We start from the raw sequence: 16893 nt of genomic DNA on the forward strand, positions 1-16893 counted from the left end.
AAACGGATCTGCCTACGCACTAAGGCCAGCTAGGACGGAAGGATGGGGAACAACGGGTAACGTGAGGCTTTCCAGCAGCTGTCACTAGTTTCATGGCTGTGTACTTGCCAGCTAAATTCTCTGTTTCAGAAATTGCATTCATTTTAGGTCATAACCTCTATAGAGGTAACCAAAACTCTCCAAGTGAAATTCCCGGCTGTGATGTTTATTTCATTCTTGGCTTCTGTTCTTTATCAAGTCATTGAATGTGATAAAGCAGAGCTCAACTGGGTTCTTTTTCATTAAATGTGTAATACTGGAATATAAGGCTTCACAAATGACTACCTTTAAGGTTATATAATGTTGGCTTTTAATAACTCTCCATTTCTCATGCCTCTATCAGTCTAATCTAAAAATGGAATCCCAGAGCAGACAGTGCCACGACAGGAAAGGCTCTTCTGAGCCAAACACAGAGGAATGGCAGCTAAGCTAGCTACTCTTGGTAGTACCATCTCAGTTGGTTTTGTAGAAAATTGTATTTCTATAGGTATATAGTTTTATGTCTTTTGAAGTAATGTGGATTTTCAGACCAGGGCCAGACTATTGCTTCTGTACTTCCTGATGGCCCATTAGAGGGGCTACTACCTACCCTAAGCTGCGTTGGAAACTCCTGAGCACATGCCCTTTGCTCTTTCTAAAGCCAAGGACTGTCACATGCAGTGGCCAATTTTTTAAAAAAGCTACAGGAGGTAGATTTAGTGTTGAAGCCATTAAATAGGTCACTGTTCTGATCATTTTTCATGCTTTTTTTTTTTTTTTTTTTGTAAAACCTAAGTTCTCTGGGTGTTTGCTTTTTCAGAGATATTTGCCTTGGTCCTATGTCATTCCCCATCAATAATGTAGGACGTTGTCTTTCTTTTTCTGCTTTGGAACAATTTCCAAATGCACCAGGACGCCTACAGTAGTCACTACCTCATCTATTTCCATATCAAGGATTTACGTGTGACTTCAGTTGGAGCTATTTGAATTGGCCCATAGCCACCTGTACCCTCAATTTTCTCTGGGCCGCTTTGAGGCATCACAGAGAAACATGAGATGGTAGCTGCTGAAAGCAGAGTCCTTCATCCCAGCAATGGCAGCTGGTAACTGGCTGCATAGCCAAATGCTTGGCTCAATCTACGGAATGGAAGGCACCATTCAAAGCCAGATTCCAGTCTGCCATAAGGATTATATTTCTGTCATCACAACATCTCCTTGACAGTCTCCCCAACTGGAAAACTCCCAGCAGAAGCCCAGTGATCAAATTCTCCTGGAGCTTTTTTTTTCTCCTAGCTTCTGGAAATAATCTACTCCAGTCCCTTTTGCCCTCACCAGAAAACCCAAAACATAGTTCCATTTCTAAGACTGATGTATGGAAATAGATTACTCACAACCAACCCATTCTCCCACAGCTGGAAATAATGCCAACAATTTGATTTGGAAACAACTAAGGACAGACTTAGTCCCCATCCACTGAGAGGCTTTTCCAACCTAATACCTTATATATCATCTTTGTACTTTCAAAATGATACGTGACCAAAAGTGGTTCAGATAAGCAAGGCATCACCACTGGAGCTTTAAATTAAATGTAGAGAGACAGTCATTTATGTTTACATGCAGAAACACTAGGGAAACACTTTGTTTACGTCTAAGAACTAAATGGAAGAAAGCTCAGAAGACATCGGTTTAGTTTAAAGCAAAAAGGTCACCCACTTTCACTTTTGCCTTATACCCAAGTCAAGTAGATATTTTCAGTGAAAGAAGACTTTTTCTCCTGATAGTTTAGTTATCATAGAGTCCTTAATAGAGGTGCCTGTAAGTACCAATGATCCGTGGCAGGATTAGAAGCTGTAATTCTACTGCCAGCAAGATGTTCCTGGCTAGACTCCCACAGTAGTCTGCACTAAGAACATTCTGGTAGGGGAAACAGAAAAAAGAATATATTTGACCACCCTGTACATGAAAAATGGGGCTATAGTGCTATCAGGTATGACCTTGGAACCTGACAAATAGTAGGTGAGGCATCCATCAGAAAGATCCAGGCATCTCGGAAATCTGGCAGTGGAACTCATAAAACAAGGCTTTGTCCTTGGGACAAGGCTTACTTGGGGTAATGAAAACCAAAACCTTAGAAGGAAAACCTAAAATGGGCCCCCTCTCACCACTGTACCTGAATCTTTTAGCCTCTGTGCAACATTCCAGCGACTGTTTTCTTGCTTAAGTGAGTTACTTTGACATATGTTGCTACTTTTGCTTTTGCTGTTTTATTTCCAGTCGATTAGCCTGCTTTCCATTATGTCAAAAAAGCCTAAAAGTAAACGCTGTCGTAGCGCTCCATTTCCTGTAACCACAGTTCCCACACATGGTTTTCTGCTCTGCAATTTCAGCAGCACTTAAAATTGAGAGGTTCTGCAAACCAGCTATGGGCCTTTGTTGAATCCACTGCTCATCTCCATTGCAGCAAAAGGCAAAGATGGCTACACGTAGGCAGTACGGAGCTGGACCAACAGCCCAAGCTGAACCGGTCCTCCGTGGCTATCGGCAACAGCCCTGCCACCTGGGCTGACCCCTGGGTCCCCTCTCTGAGGTACCTCTGAGCCCAGACAACTCCCATGCCACCTTGCCACACCTCAGAGATATTGCACACAAGCTGACATTATCTTTGTGGCACTCCCCAGCTCCTGTATAACGAAAAGGGATTAAGGAGGGAGAGGAGACATGCAAAAGGTCACTAAGTCGTCTCGGTATATTTAGTCTTGGAAATGGAAGCGGTCTGACAGTTATATTTTTGCAGGACAGCCAGAGGGTTTGAAAAGACCTTCAGAGTCTTCTGGTCTCCAAAGGCTGAATGTAAAGAGAACAGATCATATCATATTTTTTAAATTGATGGGTCATTACAGTAGAATTGTGTGGTACAGGGGAAAGGTGAACGCATAGGGGGCGGAGGGAGCAGTGCCATTTATACAAACATCCTTGAATCTTTAAAATAAATTATACAGGTGAACACAGAAGTTCATGCTACTTGCTGGAAGCAATAAGGATCGAATTTTGTGGAATTTGTATTCCACAAATCTCCAGGTATCCTGCCTCGTCCTCAGTGGGCTATCATGTTCTGTTGTACATCTTGGTAGCCCTTAAAACTGGTGGCATGGTCTCAGATAGATTCTTGCAGGAGAGAGACAGATTTATGGATTCCATGAGCTTCTTCCAGGGGAGCTGCCCAATCACCAGGAGGGCACAGGTGATATGCTCATTCAGATTCTCTCAGCCTGTCTACCAGGGTCAAACAGCAGTTTCCAGGTCCTCATGGCCAATGATCTTATAGTTCTGGCGGCTTTCTAGGTAGGCTGCCAAATCCGGGTCCCCAGCCTGCTGTGCTCTCTCTTGAGGTGTCTTACCCTGTACGTAACAGTGAAAAGGAAAGAGACACAAACACTTGGGATAAGATTTTTTTTTAAAAAAATCATAGAAACAGAGCTACTCAAAGATGACTTGCTAAAAAGGATCTTTCCATGTTTGCTGTTTTAGAATTGATGAGACACTTTCAGATCTATTATTTGATAGATGCATCTCATCAAACATGTGAGATCCGCAAGTTCAAGAGAGACGATCACTTTTCAGAGGCGGGGTTCCATCAAAGGAACCGGCGGCTCACAGACTAACTAGGTACACAGCAGCGAACTGCGTGGCACAGTGAGTTTGGGAACCCAGATCCTTTCCAGAAGGGGGACAGAAATCACTGAACAGAAAAGCAGGGAAACGGGCATTCTGATTTCTAGTTTGGAACTCTTTCTGTTATACTAAACCCTGGGAAGTAACAAGCAGAAACAAAGAGGAAGGGATGGTCAGAAACAATCTAAAGGGGTTTCTTTGTTGGTTTCAAAGTCTTCAGTTAGGTTCTCCCCAATTTAGAACTGTCTTATCTCTCCAAAAAGTAAGTTAATTTCTGACAATAAAAGTGATGGGTGTTGATTAAAGCAAGAGGGATGAGATATGGGGATATCTGTATATGTATAGCTGATTCACTTTCTTATAAAGCAGAAACTAACACACCATTGTAAAGCAATTATACTCCAATAAAGATGTTTTAAAAAAAAAAAGTACCAGAAAAAAAAAAAAATCTTGGGAAAGTAGAAAAGCATAAGAAAATAAAAATCACCAGTAATTCCACTATACTAAGATAACTGCTGTTAACCTTCCATAGAGTAACTATTTTATCTTTTTTTCTATAGCTCTACACATAATTATTTTTATGAAAATAAAACCATACATTGTTTATATACTGTTTGTTAGGTAATGTGCTTTTGCACTTCATAATATATCAAACCTTTCTACGTCATGAAATGTTCTTCTGCATCATTTTAAATGATTGTATAACTTTTTGCAGTCTATTATGTTATATGTATATTTATACACACACAATATTTTTGAAATGAGGCCAATGAACAGCAGTCAGCAGTTCAGCAAAGGAGGAAAGGTCTCCATTCTTTTGAATGTTTACAGACATTACTTAACACTCCTTGACGCTTCTAATTTTTGTTCAATATCTATTTTAAAATGATATTAAGTTTTTTAAAATTAATTTTTATTGGAGTATAGTTGATTTACAATGTGTTAGTTTCTGCTGTACAACAAAGTGAATCGGTTATACGTATACATATATCCACTCTTTTTTAGATTCTATTCCCATACAGGTTACTACAGAGTACTGAGTAGAATTCCCTGTGCTATACAGTAGGTCCTGATTAGTTATCTATGTTATACATAGTAGTGTGTGTATGTCAATCCCAATCTCCCAATTTATCCCTCCCTTTTCTCCTTGGTAACCGTAAGTTTGTTTTTTACATCTGTGACTCTATTTCTGTTTTGTAAATAGGTTCATTTGTACCATTTTAATAGATTCCACATATAAACGATATCATATGATATTTGTCTTTCTGTGTCTGACTTACTTCACTCAGTATGACAATCTCTAGGTCAATCCGTGTTGCTGCAAATGGCATTATTTCGTACTTTTTTATGGCTGAGTAATATTCCAGTGTATATATGTACAAAATGATATTGAGTTCTAAGGAAAGGGTAGAGGCATGATCATTGCACCAAAGTAATTGCTCCACGTATTAAAATGCACACAAGCATTACAAAAATTATCAAACACTTCTCAGCCTCCATCTCATCTATTGCAATGGATGGTATCAAACTCAAGTCTGATCCTAGTAGCCTACAAGGGGATATGGAGTAGAAGATAGAAGGGAAGTAACAATGGCTCTAGACTCTTTCTTTCTAAAATTTTACTTATTTAGTTGGGATTTAATATTTAACCATAGCTTCAAGTTCCTATAATAATTTTATTCAACTTGGTTACAGTATTTGTAGATTATCTTGTCTTCAGTGTTAATGAGGTTGGGATTCCCAATTTCCAAATATTCAGAGAGATGGACTGGGGTGGGCCTCTGAGTTGATTTTTAAGGAGCCATTCCCTATTAAGAGAAATTCTCAAAATATTGCTTCTCTTCAAAAATTTCCAGAAGAAGAACCAGTCATAATTATCATATTCAGCTTTCACCTAGCAAAAAATTACGGAATGGAAAAATTATAGGATCCCTGAAAAGGATGAAGCTCTATTACTTCATAAGGTAAGATCTATAAAACAAAATGTTGGGTGAAAGGTTATACAGTAGCATGTACAGTATGACTTTACCTACTTGAAGAAAATGAGAAAAGTAGACATACCCACATGTGGGGAGAAATCATTAAAGTTTTAATGGTATATAGGTCTAGATTGTGGGATTTCTAGTAATTTTTACTTAAAAAAATTTTTTTTGCATTGCTAGAGTTTTCTATGTGAGAATGCACTACATTTATAATAAAAGTAATAAAATTTTTTGCATTTTGAAAAGAGCACATACATATGTAACACAAAATAGAAAGGAATCTCAAGGAACATTGAGCCCATTTATTTGATTCAGAAACTTACTTAGATTAAAAAAGAGCCATCTGCTGTGGGGCCGGGTTTCCTGGCCAGTCTTTTATTCGTCCCTCTATTTCATCTTGCTCCTCCCTTCTCTTTTATCACCTGAGTTGAGACCAGTCTCTGTGTGGTAAACAGGCAATGGCCCTGCGGTGTCTGAGCGGCCCCAGCAAGGAAGGCCAAGTCCACCTCGGATCATGGCCTCAGCTGGTCCTACCTCCATGGGTTGTGTTTCTCAATCAGGTTACACATCAAAGCACCTAAGTGCAAATATCATCCGGGAAGAATATCACAGTGAATAATTATCTGCCATTTGGAATCCTACACCCAATTAGCTAACCAGATAGGTAACAGACCAGCTAGAAACCAGGACCCAGCTTAACGAATTTGATAGCCTAGTGCTAACAGAATTAAGGCAGCCAGGGACCTCAGTCAGAGAGCAAGGATCTGGTGGGTCGCAAGGAAAGTGGAGAATCAAGCGATGCACCTGGCTCAGAACTGGCTCAGAAAGGAAAAGAAAGGTCCACATCAGAGAGAAAGTTATGTCACAATGTACACTGCAGTTGGAGGAGACCCCAGGGTGAAGACTGCATATAAGTAGGTGCTCATCACTTAAATGAATCTAATGGGGCTGAAGTCATCAGTAGGCTTCTAAGTAATTTGTCTATGTTTCTTGGCTGCATTCACTGACCCCAAACTTAGGTTATTTAGTACCCACTTAATGAAATCCTCATCTATATATTAAAATTCTTCTCTGTAACCTTCTACAGTTAAGTGGCTTGTCCCTTCTTGGAGCCTACCCAGGGTGCTTTAAAACTCGCAGAGCTGACCATGATCATGACCTCGGATCATCATAGAGAACTCCTCTATGGGGTTGATCTTCTGTATGAACTCTTCTCTCTGCCCATCTCTTTCCCATGGGCTGCAGTTCTCGGTCAACAGCACTAAGCTTCAGCTCCTCCTTTACTCCAGCTTTAACCCTTTCCTTGGGTGCTCTCTGTAAACCGGAACAATTCATGGTGCAGCCTGATCTCCCATCCTGGGAGTGATTGGTCATCACTTTGGCACCCATATATGGGGCCACATAAATCATGGGTTTTAAGCTATTCTGGATTAAGTAGCTGAAGGAGCAATTCCAAAGGGGCTTCTCGGTAGCCAGGCCAATATCTTTTGCACCTGGTCCCGACCCTTCTCCTAGTGCTTTGCACCTCACCCTCTCCACACTTGGCTGCTGGCAGTCAGCAGAAGGAGAAGCCCAAAGTCCAAAGGTCAACGCGTTCAGAGGTCTATAAGTCCCTTAGGCAAGCACACACCCTCCCTTTGTGCTTATACATTTAAACTGCAGTTTCTCTAAATGAAACACTTCATTTTTCCCTCCTTTTTCCAAAGCCCCAGGCGCTTCCATAAGTACAGAAAGGATGCCTTCGCTACGGGCACAAGTGAAGGCAATGGTGCCAGAGATCTTGCCCCGTGGGAGGATGCTTGCACTCACTCATCAAGTTACCTTGGAGTCCGTTTTTCTCAGAGATGCTCCTGCGTCCACCAGAAGCTGGCACACAGCCCGGTTCCGCTGGCAAGCTGCCTTGTGCAGTGCGGTCTCACCCCTAAATCAAAGATGAAATGAGAAAAGGGTTGGAGGCAGGAGTGGGAGGAGGGTAGAGGCAGCAGGGAGGGAAGTGCCCCTGCTGCTGATGTTCTGTGCCCCTCGGCCGCTTTCCCTATCTGTGGGTGAGACCATGGCTGCAGGGCATGGCCAGGGGAGGTGGGTGAGGGGGTTCTAAAAGTGCCTTGAGTTAGTCATCGACTAACCCTAATATCTGACTCCAGCCTCTTTTTCAAACAGTGTTGGCTGGTCAAGTAGGCTGAGTGATTTTGTTTTAAGTGACTACTGTCTGATTTAAGTAATACCCAGTGGCCCTATGAAATAGACTGATGTGTGTAGATGTGTCTGAACAGTGTGGAGCCACTCTCTCTGTGTAGACATGTGGGCAGAGCAGGAGCAGCCTAGACGGTGCACACACAGGAGCAGCGATGGAGAACCACAGCACAGTGCTTGGTAGACCATCTGGCCCTGGGAGGAGTATCTCCTGGGAACTCAACTTCAAAGACCCAGGAGATACCCACTCTGCCCCACCTGCTGATTCCTGGTGAGTGGCAGGTGGCAGGAGGGGGACAGCCCCAGAAGATACCTGGGAGGGATAGTAAGACTCTGGGAGGGTTCTGCAACCAGAGCTGGCCCACTGGGCAGCAGGTCAGCCGTGAGTATGGGGAACAGCCAAGGCAAAGTGGCTATTTCCCCCACCCCCACAGGCAGTACAGGGAGGAGGACATTCCCATTCTGGGTCTGAAATTGAAAAGGCACTTAATGCCAAAGTGTTTATGGAAAATCGAATGCAGTCCTTAGAGAGGCAAACTGGGGTGAGTGATAACCTTGCCAATGGGATTTGTGGTACGTGGACAAACTCTACTTAGCAATGGACAGTTTCTCCCTTGTCTGTAACTCATGGTTAAATCCTTCCTACTTGTCCTCCTCCATCTCTCCTTAGCCCCTCCCCACACTCCACCCCGCCCATTCTTTATCCCTTTTCAAATTTCACTGAAGTTCTTTAGCGGCTCAACATGGCTTCCAGGGTTAAATGCTTAGCCTTTCTTTGTTTCTATTTGGGGAATAGTAGCTATTTTGCTGCCTGGGAATGAGAAAGTTGAAAACAAACATTATCAGTCTGGCAACCATCCACAGAGCTGGTGACTTTCTCAACCAGGGTTTCTCTTCTGAAGCACAAAACATGGAAATGGTTGGAGGTACTATGTTCTTGGTCCTCCAGTGGTTGTATAACTTGTCCCATTCTAGACTCAGCACAGAGAAATTGTTTCACTATACAAAAAGGATGCCTTAGGGCATTAGGGCTTAGTTTTCTTATAAACCTCAGTTGAGGAAGAGTAAATGTGATGGGTAATTAAGAGGTAAGTGCATTAATTTAGACTTCTCTGTAGTTCAAGGTGCATCAAAGCAGAAGTACCTCACTTGAAGGAAGTTCTAAATGATGACCAGCAACAGCTACATGGGCAATCATCATGACAGGTGCCATCTATTTTTATTGTGTAATCTTTGACTTAGAAGATTAGCCCTGCACAGTTATAAATACAACTGAAAGTAGACACTTTTCATCACTGACATCATTACAATTATCAATTGTATGCCCTAGAGGCTGCATTCTTTTCCTAGATATGTTCTCAAGAAGATAATCTAGACCACATAATGTAAGGCAACACTCACGTTTCACTGTCTGCCATATCCAATAACTCAGAAGGTCCTAAAGAAGAGGAAAGCAAGATGTCCATCAAAAATAAGTTCAAAAACTAACCATTAACAAAAAATTATAGTCACAGAATTAAAATGCCTTGGGAAGCTGAATAAGAAAGAGTATTTGGTGACAGGGATAATAAGATCACCTCCCCTCCAAAAGAGAAAGGATCCCTCTACCTCCCCCTCATCAATCTCTCAATCATCACCAGGCAATATGTACAGAATGGGAGATAAAAAAGAATGATATGGCCTCTGCCTTCAAGAAGCTTTCAAACAAGTTGAAGAATAGAATAAACGAAAAATAATTAAGTGGCTACCTAGGGGGGAAAGGGAGAATCAGATGGACTTTAAAGACCGTTTTTCATTCTCCAGCAGCAGGTTGTTTGTTTGGGATGTAATCTTATGTAGTATAGCATGAAAGCTATGAGAGACTGTATTATTAAGTGTCCCTTTCTCTGACATAACCCAGCAAATTACACTAAATCAAGATATTATCCAGTCCAATCTCTTTATTTTAGAAATGGGGTAAAATTCTATTTTTCATGAGATTTCCCTTCCAAAATCTGGAAGAAATGTTATATATAAACATCAAATGATTATAGATGCTTCATCAGGAATTAAAATGTTCTGTGCTTGCACATTCACAATTTCTCATTTGTTCACTAATTTATTCATTCAACCTGCAAACACTGCTTGGAATGTTCACCTTTCCCCCCAACCCTTCACACAATTCCTTACCTGCAGGTATCAGCTGACACACATTTTCTCCACAAAGCCCTCTATCTCCCCACTCCTAATACTGCATTAAATGTCATGCCTTTGTGTTACCTCACTTTGTGTACTAACCCTATTTCCTAAAATGGGGGGGGGGGTAATAATAATTAATCATCCAAATTGAGACTATCCCTGACAAGTAGGTATATATGATCACCTTACCAATCATGACACTTGTCAAGCCATGTTAAAATCACCTGCTGACTTGTCTCTCTCCACAACTAGACTCTGGAAAAACCCCTTGAAGTTGTGGCCAATGTCTGGTCCACCGTGTCCTTCCTTGGTGACTGGCATGGAGCCTGGTGCCAAGCAGAGGCTTAAATGTTTGGTTGAATTAATGAATAAATGTGTTTGGAAGGGTCAAACACAGCTCTAGGTATTGAGCACTGTAAACTTTAGAAGTATGATCCTGGTGATTTGCTCTCCATATGGGCAGATATCATTATCATTGAGCATTTATTTATGTAACTACTTACTTACTACATAATTAGAAGAAAGAAAGTCCTAACCTCATCTTCCCTAACTATGAAAGTCAGTGGTCAGACACTGATGAAAGAAACTGAAGATGATGACAGAAACAGATGGAAAGATACACCGTGTTCTTGGATTGGAAGAATCAATATTGTTAAAATGACTATACTACCCAAGGCAATCTACAGATTCAATGCAATCCCTATCAAATTACCAATGGCATTTTTCACAGAACTAGAACAAAAATTTTGCAGTTTGTATGGAAGTAAAAAAGACCCCGAATAGCCAAAGCAATCTTGAGAAAGAAGAACAGAGCTGGAGGAATCAGGCTCCCTGACTTCAGACTATACTACCAAGCTACAGTAATCAAAACAGTTTGGTACTGGCACGAAAACAGACATATAGATCAAAGGCACAGGATAGAAAGCCCAGAAATAAACCCATGCACCTATGGTCAATTAATCTAAGACAAAGGAGGCAAGAATATACAATGGAGAAAAGACAGTCTCTTCAATAAGAGGTGCTGGGAAAATTGGACAGCTACATGTAAAAGCTTGAAATTAGAACATTCTCTTAATAACCATATACAAAAATAAACTCAAAATGGATCAAAGACCTAAATGTAAGAACAGATACTATAAAACTCCTAAAGGGAAACATAGGCAGAACACTCTTTGACATAAATTACAGCAATATCTTTTTGGATCTATCTCCTCGAGTAATGGAAATAAAAATAAAAACAAAAACAAATGGGACCTAATTAAACTTAAAAGCTTTTGCACAGCAAAGGAAACCATAAACAAAATGAAAAGACAACCTCCAGAATGGGAGAAAATATTTGCAAACAATGCGACTGACAGGGGATTAATTTCCAAAATATACAAATAACTCATACAGCTCAATATCAAAAAACAACCCAATCAAAAAATGGGCAGAAGATATAAACATACATTTCTCCAAAGACAACATACAAATGGCCAAGAAGCACATGAAAAAATGCTCAACATTGCTAATTATTAGAAAAATGCAAATCAAAACTACAGTGAGATATCACCTCACACCAGTCAGAATGGCCATCATTAAAAAGTCTACAAATAACAAATGCTGAAGAGGGTGTGGAGTAAAGGGAACCCTCTGGCACTGTTAGTGGGAATGTAAATTGGTACAGCCACTGTGGAGAACAGTATGGAGGTTCCTTAAAAAACTAAAAATAGAGCTACCATGTGATCCTGCAACCCCACTCCTGGGCATGTATCCAGAGAAAACCGTAATTTGAAAAAATACATGCACCCCAATATTGTACTATTTACAATAACCAAGACATGGAAGCAACCTAAATGTCCATCAACAGATGAATGGATAAGGAAGATATGGTACATATATACAATGGAATACTACTCAGCCATACAAAAGGATGAAATAATGCCATTTGCAGCAACATGGATGGACCTAGCGATTAAGTGAAAGACAGAGAAAGACAAATATCATATGATATCACTTATATGTGTAATCTAAAAAAAAAGATACAAATGAACTTATTTATAAAACAGAAACAGACTCACAGATATAGAAAACAAGCTTATGGTTACCAAAGGGGAATGGGGATGGAAGGGATAAATTAGGAATTTGGGAGTAACCTATACATGCTACTGTATATAAAATAGGTAAACAACAAGGACCTACTGTATAGCACAGGGAACTACACTCAGTATTTTGTAATAACCTATATGGAAAAAAAATCTGAAAAAGAATATACGTATATATATGTATGTATAACTGAATCACTTTGCTGTACACCTGAAACTAGCACAAAGTTGTAAATCAACTAAACTTTAATAAAAAATAAAGAGAAAAAAGAAAAAGAAAATGTTCTGTGTACTGAACATCAAAAAAAAAAAAATGAAATACATCAAAAATAAAAAATGAAATGTCATTTGCAGCAACATGAATGGATGTAGAGATTATTACACTAAGTGAAGTAAGTCAGACAGAGAAAGACAAACATCATATGATATCGCTTATACATGGAATCTAAAAAAAAAAAAAAGATGCAAATGAACTTATTTACAAAACAGAAATAGACCCACAGACATAGAAAACAAACTTATGGTTACCAAAGGGGAAAGGGGGCAGGGAGGGATAAATTAGGAGTTTGGTATTAACATATATATACTACTATATGTAAAAGAGATAACCAACAAGGACCTACTGTATAGCACAAGGAACTCTACTCAATATTTTGTAATATTGAAAAAGAACATATATATAGATATACAGATATATATCTGAATCACTGTGCTGTATACCTAAAACTAACACAATATTGTAAATCAACTATACTTCAATTAAAAAAAAAAAGTCATTGGTCAAGGAGAAAGGGGACTTTCACAATCCTCCTGGTCATCCAGGAGCTAAATCACCAACTTCACCTCCTCTCTTTCCCATCTACCAGTCATCAAGGCTGGGTGAATCTTCTCTTGCAATGTCTGTCCTATTTGTTGCTCCTACTTGTACTATTTGACAAATAAGCTTCCTAAAAGGTCTCTGTCAGGAACATATTAGCATGCAGGACTGTTACGAAGAAAACATAAAAAAGATCTTGCAACATACAGATTTCCAGGTTTTAAATTCATCATATGTCCTGTGTCTCCCCAGGTATTTCAACACTGAAGTTCACAGTCTTTCACTTGGAACTACCCTTCCTCAATTTGTTCTCAAGGCTCCATTTTTTTTGCATAAGCTAAACTGGTAGCTGCACAATCACCCAAATATTTCTCAGGCTCTCCCAGCTCTGAGAGCTTGCTCTCTCCACTCTTGCTACCCAGAGAGGGATTTTCTACCCACACACCTAAGTCTTACACATTCTTTAAAGACCAGTCTGTGACAAGGTCCTCTGAAAAGGCCACCTTTAACACATGGAATCAGCCTGTCTTCTCTTTGACAGAAGGAATCAATCAACAGAAGAACTCCCATAACACTTATTGGAGTCTACCCTTGTACTATGTATTTGCTTTTCAAATGTATGCCTTATCTCCTTAAATAAATTATTCTACATCTTTTAAATGTAAGAATACTTGGATTATTTTTCATATCCTTCTACCATGTTCCCTATTTTACAGGTTCAATGAGGATTCAGTTCATTCATTTTTGTTCCTCAGTCCTGTGATTCTAAGGAAACATTAATGATAATCCACCCCCTCCCCGCCCTGTACCCCCTGAAGTGCCAAGCAGTCCAGCACAGTGATTAAGAGTGAGGGTCTGGAGCTGAACCTCCTTGGTTTCAAATCCCAGCTGTATCTTCCACTCACTAGATCTTGGGCAGGTTCATTTTATTTCTCAGCCCCTTGATTGTCACACATGTAAATCAGGGTTAATAATAATATTTATCTCGCAGGTTTGTTATGAGGTTTCATAAGTTAATACAAAAAAATGTGCTTAAAACAGTAGCTGGGACACTGCATGCAATGCCTAAAGTTTAGGTATAATTAAGTGTCCTACTCTCTGACATAACACAGCAGGTTACACTAAGTCAAGATACTGGAATATCAATGAGGGAAGGAGATATAAAAGGGCACCTTGGCTCCCACTTACATTTGAAGTAAGTGTTGACTCCAATTCTGTGTCCTGAGAACCAGTCCTCCAGGCCTATTCAATCGCTGATGAGGCATCCTCCACAAGGTCAGGAGCAAGAAGGCTTACAGTGCCCAATGGTCCTTTTAGAAAGCGCCTTCAGCAAAGTCATTCATTTTGAAAGGAATTCCATGAACACCAGCAGCCCGGCCTCACCAGTGTCTGTTCCCATTGTTACTGATAATTGTGTAACTGAGCAGGACCTTCCCGGGACAGATCCCTCCTCCCATGTCCTCTGCTGTAACTCCTCTCTGGAGTACCTAGACAATAGTATCTGATGCACACTTCCTGAGTTGTTTTACAGATGCTAAAACCACCACCAAATAGAAAAAGTTAACTACTTGTTGATCATGAGCCCCCAGACCTACTGGCACCTAAGGATTGATAATGTTAACCCCTGGGACACTGCCCTGTTACCTCACCATCAACCAATCAGAGAATTGTGCATAAGCTGATCCCATACCCTGTAATGCCCCTCCCTTGCCTTGCCTTTAAAAATACTTTGCTGAAACCCTTTGAAGAGTCCAGGGATTTGGGGCACGAGCCACCTGTTCTCCTTGCTTGGCCCTGCAATAAGCCTTTCTCTTCTCCAAACTCCAATGTTTCGGTTTGTTTGGCCTCACTGTGCGTCGGGCACACACGAACGTGTGTTTGGTAACAACTGCACAAATTTTTAGGCAACAGGGGCGTTGTCTCAGTTCCTCCTTTCCTCAGCACTGTCACTTGGCGCTCTCAGAGCTGCACCCACAGTGGGTCCATGGACTCTGGGGTCCACGCCTCCATGCAGTGAGAGGATGCTGAAGCAGTTTAATCTGTGCTAAAATGGCAAGGATTTGACACTCTGAAAGTGGGACAAGGAAGAGAAAGAAGCTTGTTCCTCAATTTTCTGACAAGAATCACTATAAATGAAGCCAACCCAGAAGGATTCCAGAGCTGGTCATCTAATCTGCGAGTCAGGCACGCCTGGAGCTGTTTATTGTCTCCCCCTCCCCCTTTAATCCTCTGCAGCTGACAGAGACGAGAAAAAGAGCTGCTGATACTAAAACAAGATCCTTTTTGCTCTTAATATCCAAAGAAACTTCAGTTAAAGGTTTCAGGAACAGCTCTGGAAAGATGGACTTAATTAACGGATAGCAAGAAGGGGCTGCAGAAGAGAAAAGGAGAGGAGGAGTGACTGCCAGGTGCAGCCTGAGACAAAGCTGTGGTTTCCCTCCCTATTTGTGTCTTCAGTGACCTATAGGGAGCTACTCTTACTAGTACAGCATGCTGTCTAATAGTGTACTGTGTGGGATAGTAGCACTGGTGTCAGATTTGGAGGTGGAGGCATAGCCAGAGAAATAAAAACAATCAACAAAGACCATAAAAATTTTCCCTTGAAAGAAAAATACATGTGAAAAAATAGCAACTATGGTTTTTGGAAAAGTTAATTTTAGCCTCACTCATAAGGGAGAGAACAGGAGAAAGAGAAAACATAAAGACGATGGAATTCCTTCAGTATATACCAATGGGGAACATTTGGGTTTGGGCTTGGTTTGTATTTCATGAATACATATATCCTGATTGTGGATACCATGCATTTCCCCTAAGGAGTTTGAAGGAATTGCCATTAAATTGTCAGCAGAGAATTCCCAATTGTTCCCTGAATATAAAGGGAAGTCTTGGCTCTCTGTCCCTCCCAGGATTTACTAAAATATCCACACTCCATTCCATAGCTAACCTGCACCAGAAGATGACTGTTGAATCTCTACTGAGGGGTTATGGGTACAAATTTCTCCATGAAATTTTCATAAGATGATCATTGCCCTTCTGCAGCCCTGTACCAGTTGCCACTAGAACGCTGCATATGATACTCATTTCAAACTACCCTGTGCTGTGGTTGTTTATCCATGTTTCATTTCCCTCGCTGGGCTTTAGGAATATGGAAGGCAGAAACCAATCGCATATTATGGATGAGTTTTGGCAAGTCACCTAACTTTACTACCCTTCAGTTTTTACCACCCGTCAAATAGAGATAAGAGAACTTACCTTGTAGGATTGTTGTAAGAATTAAATGTATGAATACATGTAAAGCATTCAGAACAGTAAAGATGAGCACTGATTATTACTATAACATTTTTCTTCAAAAGTGCATGGGACTGGGCTTCCCTGGTGGCGCAGTGGATAAGAATCCGCCTGCCAATGCAGGGGACACAGGTTCGATCCCTGGTCTGGGAAGATCCCACATGCCACGGAGAAACTAAGCCTGTGCGCCACAACTACTGAGCCTGTGCTCTAGAGCCCGCGAGCCACAACTACTGAAGCCCGCGTGCCTAGAGCCCGTGCTCCGCAACAAGAGAAGCCACTGCAATGAGAAGCCCACGCACTGCAACAAAGAGCAGCCACCATTCTCCACAACTAGAGAAAGACCGCACGCAGCAACGAAGACCCAATGCAGCCAAAAATAAATAAAAATTAAAAAAAAAAAAAAGTGCATGGGACAGAATTTTTGAATGAATGAATGAATGAATGAAACATTTAAAAATCCACTTGGGCCCTGGCCAATATAGTTTTTCTCAGAGAGAGATCCATAAATGGAACACGGATTCAAAAAAAGCTATGCTATATGAGAAATGGTCTGAAAAATAAGGGAAAGAAAAATACATTGTGGGGAATACACATCAGTATTCCCTGGTGAAGGCCAGGGAAGCTTTTCTTGCTTCGAAAAGAAGCGAAACTTCACAAA

At 40.8% G+C, this 16893-nt stretch overlaps 1 protein-coding gene across 2 annotated transcripts in view; it reads right to left on the reverse strand.

The window, feature by feature from the left end:
* Positions 1-3023: 3023 nt before the first annotated feature.
* The window catches only part of DGKI (diacylglycerol kinase iota), a 452274-nt gene continuing 438404 nt past the window's right edge, over positions 3024-16893 (reverse strand). For both annotated transcript variants that reach the window (XM_061198082.1, XM_061198081.1), the window contains 3 exons: positions 9267-9303; positions 7494-7593; positions 3024-3417 (listed from right to left, as the gene is read on the reverse strand). In XM_061198082.1, the coding sequence (XP_061054065.1) occupies positions 3301-3417; positions 7494-7593; positions 9267-9303 (254 nt within the window). In that variant the 3' untranslated portion in view covers positions 3024-3300. The remainder of the gene's footprint in view (positions 3418-7493; positions 7594-9266; positions 9304-16893) is intronic.

The sequence above is a fragment of the Eubalaena glacialis genome, chromosome 8 (genome assembly GCF_028564815.1).
Source record: "Eubalaena glacialis isolate mEubGla1 chromosome 8, mEubGla1.1.hap2.+ XY, whole genome shotgun sequence".
Lineage (NCBI taxonomy): Eukaryota > Metazoa > Chordata > Mammalia > Artiodactyla > Balaenidae > Eubalaena > Eubalaena glacialis.